Below are 13,968 nucleotides of genomic sequence, written 5' to 3' on the forward strand. Positions count from 1 at the left end.
ATTTTCCCTCGACGCAACTTCCCCTGACTGAACACTGCAGCTGAAACTTTTTTGACGGGCGCGACTCGTTCTGGCAAAGATATGCGCGGCAAACAGCTTTAAGAGAGCTCATCAGAACCAGTTGTGGTGATGCAGATTAAAATAGGAACCATGGCGGATTGGATTATACTTAATACGCCATTTCATATCGTGTGACGTGTCACATTCTGGGCGCTGTGCCCTTGTTTATGAGGTGCGTCCGAATTACAATTAGCCCACATTTCACTGAGAATCCTTTGAAGCAGCCGTGCTGCACTGTTGTGTAGAGCTAACCAGTGGGCCACGTCTATTTGACCAAATGCATCATGATGTGTTCTGTGCCACCTCTCTAAATTGCGCACAATGTGTCTCCGCCAAATAACACAAAGACTCAGTCGCATGTCCAATCATTTAGTCTTTATTAACAGGGGTGGTATGAAAGCCGGTGCATGCTGAGCTCGCGTGTCTTCAGGCAGCGGAAATAACGGACATATTACACGCGCGTGCTCTCTCCCTACTGTTGGTACATTTCAGGCATTCTGGGCTTTAGATGGACATCGAATACATTCGGGGACAGAATACTCTCAGGAGATGCTTTTGCTGCTCTACACTCACTCCTTCTGTGAGCGCGCACGTGTGGAGCGCATTTTTTTTTTACCTGCGTGCCTTCATATGATCTTTATCTTTTTGTCTAAGGCTTTAATATCTTCGTTTTCTCGCACTGATGAGAAACCGGACCGGGAGCGGAGCGCTGAGAGCTCCGAGTCCGGAGTGCAGTGCGCGAGGGGAGGGAATCCCTCCAGTGTCTGACGCTTCCTTTACCAAGGAAACCCACACGCGCTCTCTGACGCAACTGCCCATTTTAGGAAACATGCGTCAATGGACCAAAGCAAGTCAGACAAATAGTGAACTCCGCAGCAGGCACTGACGTCCGTATCAAAAAATAAATCCATCCACACATATTTGAGACGCTTCTACTGAATCGCTGGTTCTCGATTATATCTCCACTGTCCGCTGGGCGAAGCATGGTCACAGCGGATCCTTCTTTCTCACTGCCTTATCCAGAAACGACCCCTCCCTGGATGAAGTCGCAACGCCCTGGCGTGACGTAGGCTGTTTCGTTGGTGTTGAAAAGCCGTTGCAGTTCTTCATAGTGCCATTGAAGTGAGTCATCTCTAGGAAGTGTGGTAAAAAGGAAAAGAAAAAAAAAGTTAGAACTGTTCCGTGAACAGCAGAGAGCTCAGATAGAGTGAGTACTGGGTAAGGCGACGGAAAATATTGAGATTAAGCAGGCAATAGGTTTTAAGGCGAACGTTAACCTGCGTGAGTCACTCTCTAACTACAGGTTCACTGGTCTCAACTGGATTTGACTGCTGAAGGTGTGCTGCTGACTTTAGGGTGAAGTTTGCGCACCTGAGAGGATCTTTAATAGTGAAGTGTAGGTCTACCTGCGGTGCAACAATATTAAAGGCACGATAAGAAACAGTCTTTACAAGCAGGGATAACATTTAAGAAAATATTTATTGTAACTGGTGATATCTGTGAGATGTTTTAGGTTAGTTTAGAGGAGCAAAATTGCACGTTGTCTTTGCCAACTCTTCTCTGGATATCCCAAATTAACGACGTCTCGAGTCAGAGGATTTTTGTTCCTGTTGGTGCCTTTTCACTGCGAGGATTTAAGAAACAAAACGGGGGTTCAGAGCCCAAACCGTCTACTGAAATCTTCCTTTTTCCTGGATCATGTACCAGGACTACGCCGGGAACTACGACACCTCGTCCCGCGGAAGCAGCACCTCTCCGGCCCAGCCAGAGTCCTTCACAAGCGGCAGCAGCACGATCGGAAGTCCGATCTCTACCTCAAGCTACCAGGTAACACCAGGAAACACCGGGCTGCTGCCACATTATCTGTAAATAATGCACCCATACGTACCCGTCTTGATTCTATTTCATGTGCACAGCCTCTTAGAATTGCAGATTTTTCGTCCTAAAGATTATTGATATCAATGTTTTTGCCATGTTACGGGCTGCACTCGTTAGCAGGGATTTAGGAATTCTCCATGTCGCCTGGGCAAAAAACACGATTAACCTAATGACAGAAATTGCACCGAGTGACTCAACAGATACAACACTCGATCCAAGCAAAAGAATTCTGGACTCATACCATTTGAATTCTGTCATAGGTCATGAAAACACCATCGAATGATTCAGCCAACTTTTAATTGAATATCACATTTACGTACCGCCTGATGCGCATGGTGAATTTGATCATATAATTATATAATAAGCATCATTCTTCAGATGGTCCTTATGCTAAAACAAAACTCATAAACATGTAGGTTCAGATGGCAGATGTACGGTTATTTGTTTTCCGTGTTCTCAAATAGAAATGGGATACATTGGAATTCCAGATGTCTCTTTCTTTGTAGCGCTCTCGTATTTCTCATCTGTGCGTAAAATATAATATTTGGGGGTATTTGCGCTTTCGCATCGTACTAGAGACGCATTTTACGCATTATAAGCACGATAGGCTACATTCTTTGAAACACATTTATAACACACCCTCGTTGGCTATAAACACATCTCGCCAGTCTAGCATGAACTGAGTAGAGATAAAACACTTAGTGGAGAAGCAACAGGCATGTACGGGGGTAATACGGGCATTAACACAAGGGTCAGGAGATTTTCTAATTTCTACTGGGCACCAGTTCGGTCTGTTTGGAGTGCACCAAAGACGCGAGCTGTTGGAAGGAAAAGAAAGAGGGAAAAAATAAGAAATAAAAAATATATATTTCTTCACCTAAAGTTTGCATTTGCTGCAGATATTTATATCATGGAACCATTACAAACGACCTGTTAATGGTTTAGATTGACGTCGGATTTTTCTCAGGCAGGAGCGGAGCCGGGAGCGCAGGACAGCCAATAACTACTAAAAATCGAGAAAGAAAAAAAACCTCGGCACTCTGAGAGACTTTTGAAAAACATAAGTCTCCTAGATTTGATCACAGGTTTTAGTGAGGCATACCCCACATACACTCCAGGCGTCCCGGTACACCGCCAGGAAGACGCCGTGCCAATATATTCACAAATAAAAGGATATAAATCCGGGAAGAGACATGTTGTTTACCCGCAGCCAAGTGTTGCGTACACAGCAGTTCTGTGGAAAAGCGTCGTCAGGCTCACGCAACATGACGGTAAACGACTTTTGGCCAGTATCTATCATTGCTCTGCTTCCCTGTAATCACACACTGGCTGTCTGTTTCCCATTACAGCGGGCTGGAACACGACTTCTTTGTTCGGTTTATTGAGACGTAACATAACAAGGCAGGCCAGTAGAATTTTGTCAGACCAAGTTTTATCTGTTAAACCGAGGCTCCTGTGTGACTCAATGTTTGCCATTCGCACGCCAATGCATTCATACTTCACCAAACTAGAATTTTGACGAAGAAATAAAAATTCTGGCGAACTGTCTGGTTCGTTAGAGCTGGGCTGTTTCCCCCTTTACTGGAACTGACCGCGTTTCACATGTGCTTAACAAATCCCATACACAATGACTCACCAGATAAACAAAGTTCCAATAGACTGCCGGGATATCCGACGGAAAGTCGGGAATAACGGGGAGATGGGGACGTGCGTAAATTACGCACACAGGAGGCAGGCAGCTCTTCTGTTTGTGGACTCTAGAGACATAAAGTAATGCTGATCTGACGTCGGTTCTCATACAGAACATTATTATTACACATTCACACATGCATGTCCACTGTAGATATTTATGCATTATACTTGGAGGAACTTGAAAGAAAGGCTCTAAATACATAAGTGTGGAGTGGCTTTTCTTATAATATCTTGCATGGCAGTATGGCTTTAGACACACATACAACTACAGGCAAATGCATTATTAAACTTTAAATAATATATTTGTTAAGGTTCGAGTTAATTCCAACACATTCCATCACCTTTTTTTTTTTTTTTGCCTATGAGATTTTGTATTAAAATCCCTCTGGTACAGTTATTGTTCTGGACAACATAAGAATGCCTCTGCCACCATATAGCCCTTTATGTATCTACCCTCTCAAAAGTCCATCTTTAGGTATAATCAGCCTCCTGCCAGTCCAGACATGTATAAGACTTTTCTGGTGCTGTGTTTTGTCTCATGCTTATTGTAGTAAAGTGAGATGTTCTGGACACCTTGGGCTTTCCCACATGATTCACTGCATGTGTCACTGTTCCACTCCAGGGGTTACATACACAGTGGTTTGCCTATGTGGATTGAATCATTACTATGAGCTTGAAATATGGAAAATGTGTGAATTTATAATAATGGTGGTGGTGTGTGTGTGTGTGTGTGTGTCTGCTGTCAGCGAAATGCCTCATAGGTTTTAACTAAGACGCTTATGGAATTGAGTTGCATGCGTTGACTTACGGCAGCAGATTGCCTTATTCCTCTGCAAGCGGATGCCATCCAACAATTCTCGGAAATTTCCTCATGCAACCTGCCTCACAATATCTCTATCATTTCTTCTCTTTTCAGAAGTACAGGGTCGACATGCCCGGCTCTAACAGTGCCTTCATACCCACCATCAATGCAATCACGACCAGCCAAGACCTGCAGTGGATGGTACAGCCCACCGTCATCACTTCCATGTCCAACCCTTACTCCCGCTCCCACCCGTACGGCCATCACCTGACCAATGGGCCAGGGCTGCTGGGGCACAACACGCTGGCTCGGCCCGGGGTCATCCGCTCCATCGGGGATGCAAGGGGCCGACGCAAGAGAGATGAACAGGTGAGGGGGGCAAGAAGACCACTAAGGGATATTTCTTTTCTTTGTTACAAGGTGGTATTTTTCTTCAGAATGTATTTTACAAAGCAAATTGAAGAGTGTTGTTCTGAAAACAAAGCACAATACTGTTATTTTCATTGGAAAGCATTAAATAAAAGTGTTTGCTCAACGGCAAAAAACCAAATCGTTGAGTTTGTTCCATCATGTCAATAAAGTCTAAATCTCTGTATCATTATTCTACTCACAGCCAGCCAGCAGCAGTACCCGGCTCTTGTTTATACTCTTGCTCTTTGCTTCATATTGATTGTGCGTCTCTCAAACAGCTTATTTTACCTGCCATGTTACTTCTTTTCTTGCCCTCAGCTCACCCCTGAGGAAGAGGAGAAAAGGAGGGTGAGGCGTGAGAGGAATAAGTTAGCTGCCGCCAAATGCCGCAACCGCAGGCGAGAGCTCACCGAGATGCTTCAAGGGGTGAGTAGAAACCTGAAAACAGGAGATCGGAATCTGTTATTGGGTTCTGCTTCGTTTGTATAAAACAACAGTATACGTGCTGGAGAACAGTGTTCCTCTTATAGCTCTAGTTACCAAAAACCCATGCGTCCTGATTTTGATGCAGAAAGTCAAAAAATGGCATTAAAAAATCAAAGAGAATACATGTTGAACAGGGGGGAAAAAAATAAGTCCCACTTGTTCAGGAGTCTGGCAGCAGTCCAGATTTTTGATGAGTGATTGAACTCCACACCTAAAATTTACAACCTCGCATTACTGGTTTGACTCTCGCTGCGTCTCTGAGTGCAAGGTCTGAGTGAGGAGATGACAGGCGATGAAAAGCTTTTTGTCTCGGGCAGCTGTAGACAGAGGTAGGGCTGTCTCGCGGCCCTGCCTTGGCAGACAGTTACGGCAACTAAATGGACTAATTAGACGAATTACAGTGAGGTTTAGCTTGTCGGGCCTTAAAAAAAACCCAGGAATGGAATTTGCTGTAGGCAGCTGTCTCATGAATGCAGGACATTTTGTAAAAAGGGACCAATTGCTTGTCTCACAATCCCACATAGAGCCATGCTGCACACACACATACACACTCTCTCTCTCACACACACACACACACACCACAGCCATAGCTTCCAAGGAAGTAATAAAAAAAACAAAAACGCCTTCTTGCCTTCACACGCCTGTTTTAAAAAAAAATCCCAAATAAGGAAGTGTCGCTTTCCAGTGAAAAAGAAAGGGCAATATTCCCTCAGTGTCTTCACTATGATTGGCTGATATATTTCATTGTAGTGTTCCATATGTCAACTACTTCCTCATACCTTTGCCCATGAGTCAAAGTTCTCAGCTTATCTTAATCTGCATGATGTCTAGAACTGATGAACAGCTTTCATGGTCTTTGTCTCAGATGTGACACATTAATGACACACTGCTTATGCAGGCTCATATCTCAGAGACACAAACAATGCACAGCCCTTACATGAAACTAACATTTAAGCAGAAGGCTTCGACTAATGGACACTGTAAGTCTTAAATGGCCCATGACAAATTCTTGATTTAATGTGTTGACTTTGCTACTTTCTATGTTTAGGAAACAGTAGCAAATAAACAGTGCCCTCTTTTGGTGCTGCAGGAGAACACGCATACAGTCTTGTTTCTGAACAAAGACTGGTCATTCTGCTATAATCGCATGCACAGATCGTTGATTAGAGTGAAGAAGAACATTTGCAGCCATGTTCTTTATGTCTTGCCATTGGGTCACTTGCTATTTATGAAATATATGGACATTTTTTGTTATAGTCAAGTTAAAACTGATCTGCTTAGGGTGTCTTGGTGGCCTGACCAGAGCGGCAACATCCTTCTACTGTTGCTGTCAAATAAAGGCAAAAATGCACCAGAAAAAATAACAAAGTTAAATAATTATAAAGTTATTAATAATAATAATATATATATATATATATATATATATATATATATATATACATATGTATACATATGTATGTGTGTGTGTGTGTGTGTGTGTGTGTGTGTATATATAAATATATATTAAATAACCTGCCCATACTTGCTCGAATGCTCAACCTCATTTCCTGTCTCTCTTCACAGGAGACAGAGAAGCTGGAGGAAGAGAAGGCAGACCTGCAGAAGGAGATCGAGAGCCTGCAGAAGGAGAAAGACAAGCTGGAGTTCATGCTGGTTGCACACAATCCAGTGTGCAAGCTCCCAATGGAGGAGCGCCACCAGTCGTCTGGGCACCAGCAGCACCAGCAGCAGTGTGCCCCCCTGCCCCTGACTATGCGCCCAAACTTGGGAACCCGGGCTCAAATGAACCAAGTGGTAGTGAAGCAAGAGCCGGAGGACACCGAGGATGGGGTGGGAAAGCCCCAGCGCTCTGTCATCAAGCCTATCTGCCTGGGTGGTGGGGGTGTCAGCGGTGGGATGTACTGCACGGATGGAGACAGCCTGAACACACCGGTGGTGGCAGCATCCACCCCGGCAGCCACACCCAACGCCCCAAGCCTCATATTCACCTACCCGAATATGCTGGAGCCTGAAAGCCCCTCACCCTCCTCCGAGTCCTGCTCCAAGGCCCATCGGCGCAGCAGCAGCAGCGGTGACCAATCGTCAGACTCCCTCAACTCGCCCACCCTCCTGGCCCTCTGAGCGAGGGCTCGGCTCGGCGCAGCTGAGAAAAAAAAACACTGTGGCTGAAGGCAAGCATGAGAATCAACTGCGCACCCCCTCCTACAGTGTCTTTTAAAGACCAAGAGCACATTCAACAGTCCAGACCAAGCTGACCATGTGAGCCGTTTCCCGCTCGGCAGGGAGACCCACAAGGGCTACGCCATGTGTTTCTTCTTGTTCTGCTTCAGTGTAAAATGTTTTAATATGTAAAAGTGTCTGCACCAATCCTCAGAAGTGTCATCCCTTCGCCATTTCAACTCCAGAGTGTCAACTTGTTTACTGAGCAGACAGTTGTGAAGAGAAACATGCCCAAATCTGGGCAGTTGTGAGTTGATGTGACTAAACTAAGAGAGCGCGTTCTTAATATATTTTTTGAAAAATGTTTAAAAAGCCATGTGGCCGACACTTGCACTCTGCCAAGACGAATCAATAAATCACTAAACGAGGTCAGCACTCTACTGGAATTTCCGAGGAGAGAAAGAGACAATGAGCAAAGACTCCCTCTCGTCGTTTTTTTCCATTTTGAATTGTCTTTTTCGTAACTTGGACCTTGATTCAGGAATCGCTACTTAGAGTGCATACACATTTCTAACGCTATCTCCATCTCCTTAAATGTATTTATGGCCTGTGCTGATTACATTTTACAAAGTGTTTTGTTGAGACATTGTCATCTCCTTAATCTGCCTGTAGAAAAGCAAAATGGTCCTCTCTGGGGCGACCAAAGCATTCCCCAAGTGTTGCAAAGGATACGAGCCAACTTTCAATCAATGACTAGTTCCTCAATACTCTATCCCTTCTATTTTGCCATAGCGGCTTGACTTTACAGTAGTATTGTTGTGCTTTTCCTCAGTGATTCTGTACCTGAACTTTACAACCTGTTTATGACAAAGTGTATGTGATTTACATTGTTGTCAGGGATATCTCTCATGTGTAGTAGAACCCCCATCGTGAAGAGCATTGCAGGACTGCAGGCGGTTGTGTGGTCTAGCCAGAGTGTTGCGGAGGTGGTACTTTTACCTGAAGGGTTGATAAACTTCTTCTTCATAGTGTCACGTCCAGAAAAAGGTTTGTCTTTTCGCTCAGACGACATAAAAGTTTGAACAAAGCCCTTCTCCTCCGCTGGATGCCGTGCTCCTTTCTTTGTTTCTGACATTCTCTAAATAAAGGTCTAACCTTTTTTCAACACTGCCTCTCAGAGCAGGTCAGGTTTCAAAAAGCCAAAAAGGTTTGTATGACACATGTTATCCTGTAATTCGTCCATCTTTGTCTAAAAGGAGGGATTTTGCTCAAATTTTGAAAAAAGCCACTGTGGTCTAGACTGTCGCCAGCTGCCAATGATGTCAACCCTGTTTATACTGTGTTTGTAAATCTGTCACTTTTAGTAAAGAAACAATGTTTAAATTGAACTCAGATGTGCTGATTTATGGGTGTATGAATATGTGCGAACACAGAGGTACTCAGTAGAAACTTAGTGGAAGCCTTGTTGGGTAAGACACAGTTCACTTTTTGACGATGAGGAAGGGATAAGAGGACTCTCTCTACAGCTGGCCTGAGATGAAAGAGGGGACACCTTGACAAGATGTCATATTTCTGAAGTTCTATGAAGCACTTCTTTTTCATTATTTTTACGTGTGTATCTTAAAGGGATGAGGGTTTTCAATACAGGGCACTGAGAAGGACACAACAGATATTTCTTTTTTTGTTTACTTCAAACATTCCTAATGAATATAATGTCAGTGGTCAAAGAGGGGGTATGTCATCTCTGCTCACACACTTCTTGTTTGTTAACAAAAAAAATAAAAGACTTTCGTTGCCCTGGATGCTGAAAACGGACTTTGCAATTCAATACAAGCTGCTGCTACATTGGAGAGAATGTGTCGGCTGTTTATCATTTGATGGTGTTGGTTTAAAATCACGTGGAAGCAGCAGGAGATATTTTAATCCTGTCTGACAAAATAAAAAGGTGAATTGACAGCCAAAAACATTACTGTGGGTGAGTCTGATATGTCTGTATGTTGAAATATTGTGGAGCCCCTCGACACACATAGGAAAGCCATTGACTGTAGATCTTCTGCTGTACATGTCATCAACTGTCTGTTGCCTGTTTTCAACTACTATTACTTCTTTTCCAAATGCTTTAACTGTTTAAAATGATTCAAAATTAATTAAAAAAAACAGCAATATGTATAGCAGTGTTTGTTAATTTAAATGAATAATAATAATAATGATAATAATAATAATAATTAAAAAAAAGAAATTCAACCTGAATTTGTCCTGTTTCGTTCATGGGAATGCACTCACATCAATCAGTAAACTGACATCACACTTTTTCCCAAAGGGCTGTTATTATGTTGCGTGTTTTAGATATCAGCCACATTCTGATCATTCCAAAATAAGACAGACTTTTTGGCATTATTCGTTTTTAATCTGGTTAGTGGAATTGACAGAGACAGCGTAAAGTTCAATCGTCAATAGCAAGTAGCTGGTAAGAAAAAAAAAAAAAGAGGCCATTCTAGAGCCTAATTTCATCTTGGAGCAATGAAACACAACATGATAGTATTGTCAACAGTGTAAATAATAGCACACTTTTCTTAAATGATGGTTACGGACACAGTAGGCATGGCCTCTAAAGAATACATTTGAGAAAGATAACTATGTGTTATCCTCTATGTGTTCTATACAGGCAAAATCTAATGTGAACACAAACCACAGAGCATTTTTTGGTGCAATGCTGATATGAAACCAATAGACGACAGTTGCGTTCAATCTACACCCTTTTAAAATAAACTGGCCAATGGGTGTTTATACAGTGTTTGAAATTATAGACACATTTTGTTGGTATTTTGTCCAGTTAAACGCATTATTTTGTACCATTCCTATGTGATAACAGTTAATGAGAATAAAAGCTGATTTGAATGAAATGGGACCAACAGGCTTTATTCATTATTAAATCATGTAGTTTATATGTAATTCTCCAGACTCATGTACCTTCATTGAAAAACTGAACTAAAACACTTGGATGCGCTACACCTTCATCAATATGGGACAGTAATGTCCTGGTAATGAAGTTAAATCAGCTGCAATAAAACCACACAACTGGAAAAAAAGGTCTGTTATCTGGAACCAACTGACAAGAAAATCATCCTATTGAGCCTATAACATCCTTTTGGTTTCACTGACAGTATTTTGAGTCCCGTAAATTGGAGTCATCCAATTAGTGGCCTCTCAGCTGTCTATTTTAACAGTGACATACTTGCTGTTTTTTTTTTTTTTACTTTGAAAATGGACCAGGAGTGTTTAGGTCTATTGCCTTGGCGAGCTGAACATATTTCAAATCATAGTGTTAATGTAGGAGTTTGCTGCCCTCAAGTGGTCACAGAAGGGAATTGCAACACTTGGTTTGAATGGGAGTCACAGAGAAACTCATGGTAGTTTGTGTGTCAGCACTAATACAAATGTTAGTCATATTGTTAAAGGAGACATACTCCATTCATTTTGAGTTTCATAATCATCAGCTCAGACATGCCTGACCAAGCACTGCTAACAGCAACAGAGCAGATGTTTCAAATAATTGCTTTTATACTAAACTTTATACAAATGTGAGGCTCTGTGACTTGGTGAGATGTCACCAAGTCACAGAATTAAGAGCAAGAGGAGCTCTTACTGGTGCAAGATCTTTTACATGCACAAGAATTTCTATAAAACACTGATGGAAAGCGAAATTAATAAACCAGCGTAATAGTTCTCCTTTAATAGTTTCCCGGTTATACTTTAGTCCCCCCAGGAATCTGCAGAGAAAAAGTTTAAATTCCACGGAGAGCAAGTTTGATTCTGCGGAGAGCAATTCTTGATTCCGCGGCTTGAACGTTAAAATTCCACAAACATTAAAAAAAACATACTTTCTTTTAAAAACATACTTTTTTAATGTACTAATGAATTAAGTATTCCCTTATGAAATCAATTGCAATACCAGAACACTGCAAAACATTGTGGAACCTGCTATTACTGGTTTTAAAATAATCAACATCAACATTTTCTTTGTCCCTGTTAGGCAGATTTATTTGCAACATAAAAAGTGCAGCACTTTTCACCAAACTATGGGTGAAGGTTTAGGAACTAGCAGTGAAACCAGTTCCTCTGAAGTTCTGGTGTCAGTGCAGGAGAGCAGGTGTCAGTGAACACAGAACCAGACTGAGCTGCTCGTCAGAACATTTCTCTACACACTGAGTCAGCCTTCCTGTGGTGGAGTGATTGACAGCATGTGATTAACACGAGCTCCACAGCAGTTCAAACTGTGACTGTACAGTCAGAGCTGCGACACGTTTGCTTGACGATGATTCAGGTGTTCTTTACTCACCTGGTGGATGGAAACTTGAGTCTGTCGCTTCACTGCACATTATCAACGTGTACTTCTACTGTGAGTCCAGAGCCCAGTCTATCTGACAGCGACATCTAGCGGCCGGGATGAAAACTACATGCAAAATGTGATATTCCGCGGAAGGTCTTTGAATCCGCGGACGGCCGAGCGATCTGCGGTATATTCCGCGATCGCGGAATCGCGGATTCCTGGGGGGACAATTTATCTGCTTGTTTAATGCTGAGAGTTGACATCGGACATTTTGATATGCTGTTGTCTTCACACTACACACAAACCCTTTCACTCTGAATTACCACACACTATACCCTGTACATCATGTACAGGCAGGGCTTTTAATCATAATCATTCCAATAATGCAAATTTGAATGTGAACATACAAAACCTTCAAGGGAAGACTGTTTGTACATCTTTCAAATGAAAAGGATATGTTATTACGCCTTGTGACCACTGAAGCCTCGAGCAAAAAGGCTATTGCAATCATCTTTCAAAAATAATACTCAGCTCAGCTTTCCATTAAAAAGTGAATGAGAACTGGCGTTTTGGTTGAAGCTAGTGCCGACGCCCCACAGCTTTATCAGTGTTGAACCAAAACCAAAATCTTGTCCTACGGCCTTGACAAACTTTATCTGTGTCAGCGTGATGTATACATCCTCTACAAAGCAACCTAGAGACAACACTTCTTTCAAATGAAGACTCAGAGCATCTTTATATAGAGATATAGCATCAATTCACAAATGTATCATGTATAACTGAGTGTATCTTCTGTCTGAGGTTGGAAAGCTGCTGAACACTGCTGATACAATGTGTTGTGATCTGTATAACTAACCTGCAATGTAAAACATTTAACTGATCTTCTGTTTCTCCTTCTTTTTTCTGCCATGCTGCAAACATCCGTTTTAAAAAATAAATCCAAGGGTTTACAGGTCTTTGAAAGTACTACTGAATATGTGACAAAAGTCGTAGAAAGCGGGGCTGTGTACAGAGGCCTTGTCCTCGCTGCAGCAGCCCCAGGTTTGAGTCCTGGCCTGGGGCCCTTTGCTGCTTGCCACTCTTCACTTTTAAAGCTACACACATTACCTACAATTCAACTTAGCCAATGAATAACATCACTGAAAGCAATGTATCAGATGATGCAGCTTGTTCTCAGGCCCCAAAAGGCTTTTTTATACTTTTCAACATAATTTTGAATGTGTGAGATTGGTGGAATTACCCTTTAAAGGGATAGTTCGTGTTTTTTGAAGTGGGGTCATATAAAGTACATATCTATAGTCGATCTGTTAACTACCGTATTTACCGATCAGCGCAGCCTCAGTTTGGAGAAGTAGAGAGCCGCTCCAGCCCAGACGCTTAACTTTGTACTGCAGTGAACGGGGTCCAGAGAAAAAGTGAAAATTAACCACCTATAACAAGGCTCACCTAAAAAATCTGTAACAGTTCAAGTGTACGTTGTATAGAGAAAATTCACACCGCTTTACATCCCCTTGGCCCGACATTTTCTCAACCGTAGAACACGAACTATCCCTTTAAATGCTTGAACAGTAATTGGGTTGTCTAAGAGGGGATCAAACAATTATACAGACTGCCACTGTGAACATCGTTCTGTTCAGTCACAGTCTCTGCTTCATCTCAAAAGAAATGATCCAGTTTAGCCAAATCAGTAACATTTTTCTTATTCACTTATAAAAACAAACTTTTATAACCTAGTTTATCTGTGTCTGGGTGTGACTGTATATTGAGTATCCCTTTAGATCACATCAGTTTTTAAACTTTCCTATCATTTCTAATATCAACCTCAGGGCACAGTGTAGTTGTGCTCAGTTGCCCACTTGCAGCAGCTTAGTGACAATGTTGAATCATTTAAAATATCAGAAGCGTGTAACATGATTGTGTTTGCTGACCAGCGCCCTTCAGACATCAATAACTGAAATCCTAGCATGGGCACTTTCTTTGAAATCAAACACTGAGCTTCTGGAATCTTTCAGCCTGCTCAGGCTGAGTCAGCTGGTTGGCACAGAGACAACATGTAATTTAATCGGATCAGATGAGTTTGCTTGGCCTGAGAACATTGTTTGGAGTGTAAGTTTTGCAAGTTATTATTCTTATATAATATAATCACATA

At 42.2% G+C, this 13,968-nt stretch overlaps 1 protein-coding gene and 1 long non-coding RNA gene across 3 annotated transcripts; one reads left to right on the forward strand and one right to left on the reverse strand.

Moving 5' to 3' along the window:
• Positions 1-413: 413 nt before the first annotated feature.
• LOC115565882 (uncharacterized) lies at positions 414-4,571 on the reverse strand. Its single transcript, XR_003980922.1, has 2 exons — positions 3,575-4,571; positions 414-1,193 (listed from the first exon to the last, which is right to left on the reverse strand). It is a non-coding gene; the product is annotated as an uncharacterized LOC115565882 (long non-coding RNA).
• fosl2 (FOS like 2, AP-1 transcription factor subunit) lies at positions 465-9,733 on the forward strand. Of its 2 annotated transcripts, XM_030391523.1 has the most exons (5): positions 1,080-1,182; positions 1,768-1,887; positions 4,547-4,801; positions 5,162-5,269; positions 6,893-9,455. In XM_030391523.1, exons 3-5 carry the CDS (start codon positions 4,562-4,564, stop codon positions 7,448-7,450), a joined length of 906 nt encoding a protein of 301 aa, XP_030247383.1. In that variant the 5' UTR covers positions 1,080-1,182; positions 1,768-1,887; positions 4,547-4,561; the 3' UTR covers positions 7,451-9,455. The 2 variants fall into 2 exon arrangements, with proteins under 2 accessions (XP_030247382.1, XP_030247383.1); XM_030391522.1 differs by having other exon boundaries at positions 465-1,887; positions 6,893-9,733.
• Positions 9,734-13,968: the final 4,235 nt, after the last annotated feature.

The sequence above is a fragment of the Sparus aurata genome, chromosome 16 (genome assembly GCF_900880675.1).
Source record: "Sparus aurata chromosome 16, fSpaAur1.1, whole genome shotgun sequence".
Classification (NCBI taxonomy): Eukaryota; Metazoa; Chordata; class Actinopteri; order Spariformes; family Sparidae; genus Sparus; species Sparus aurata.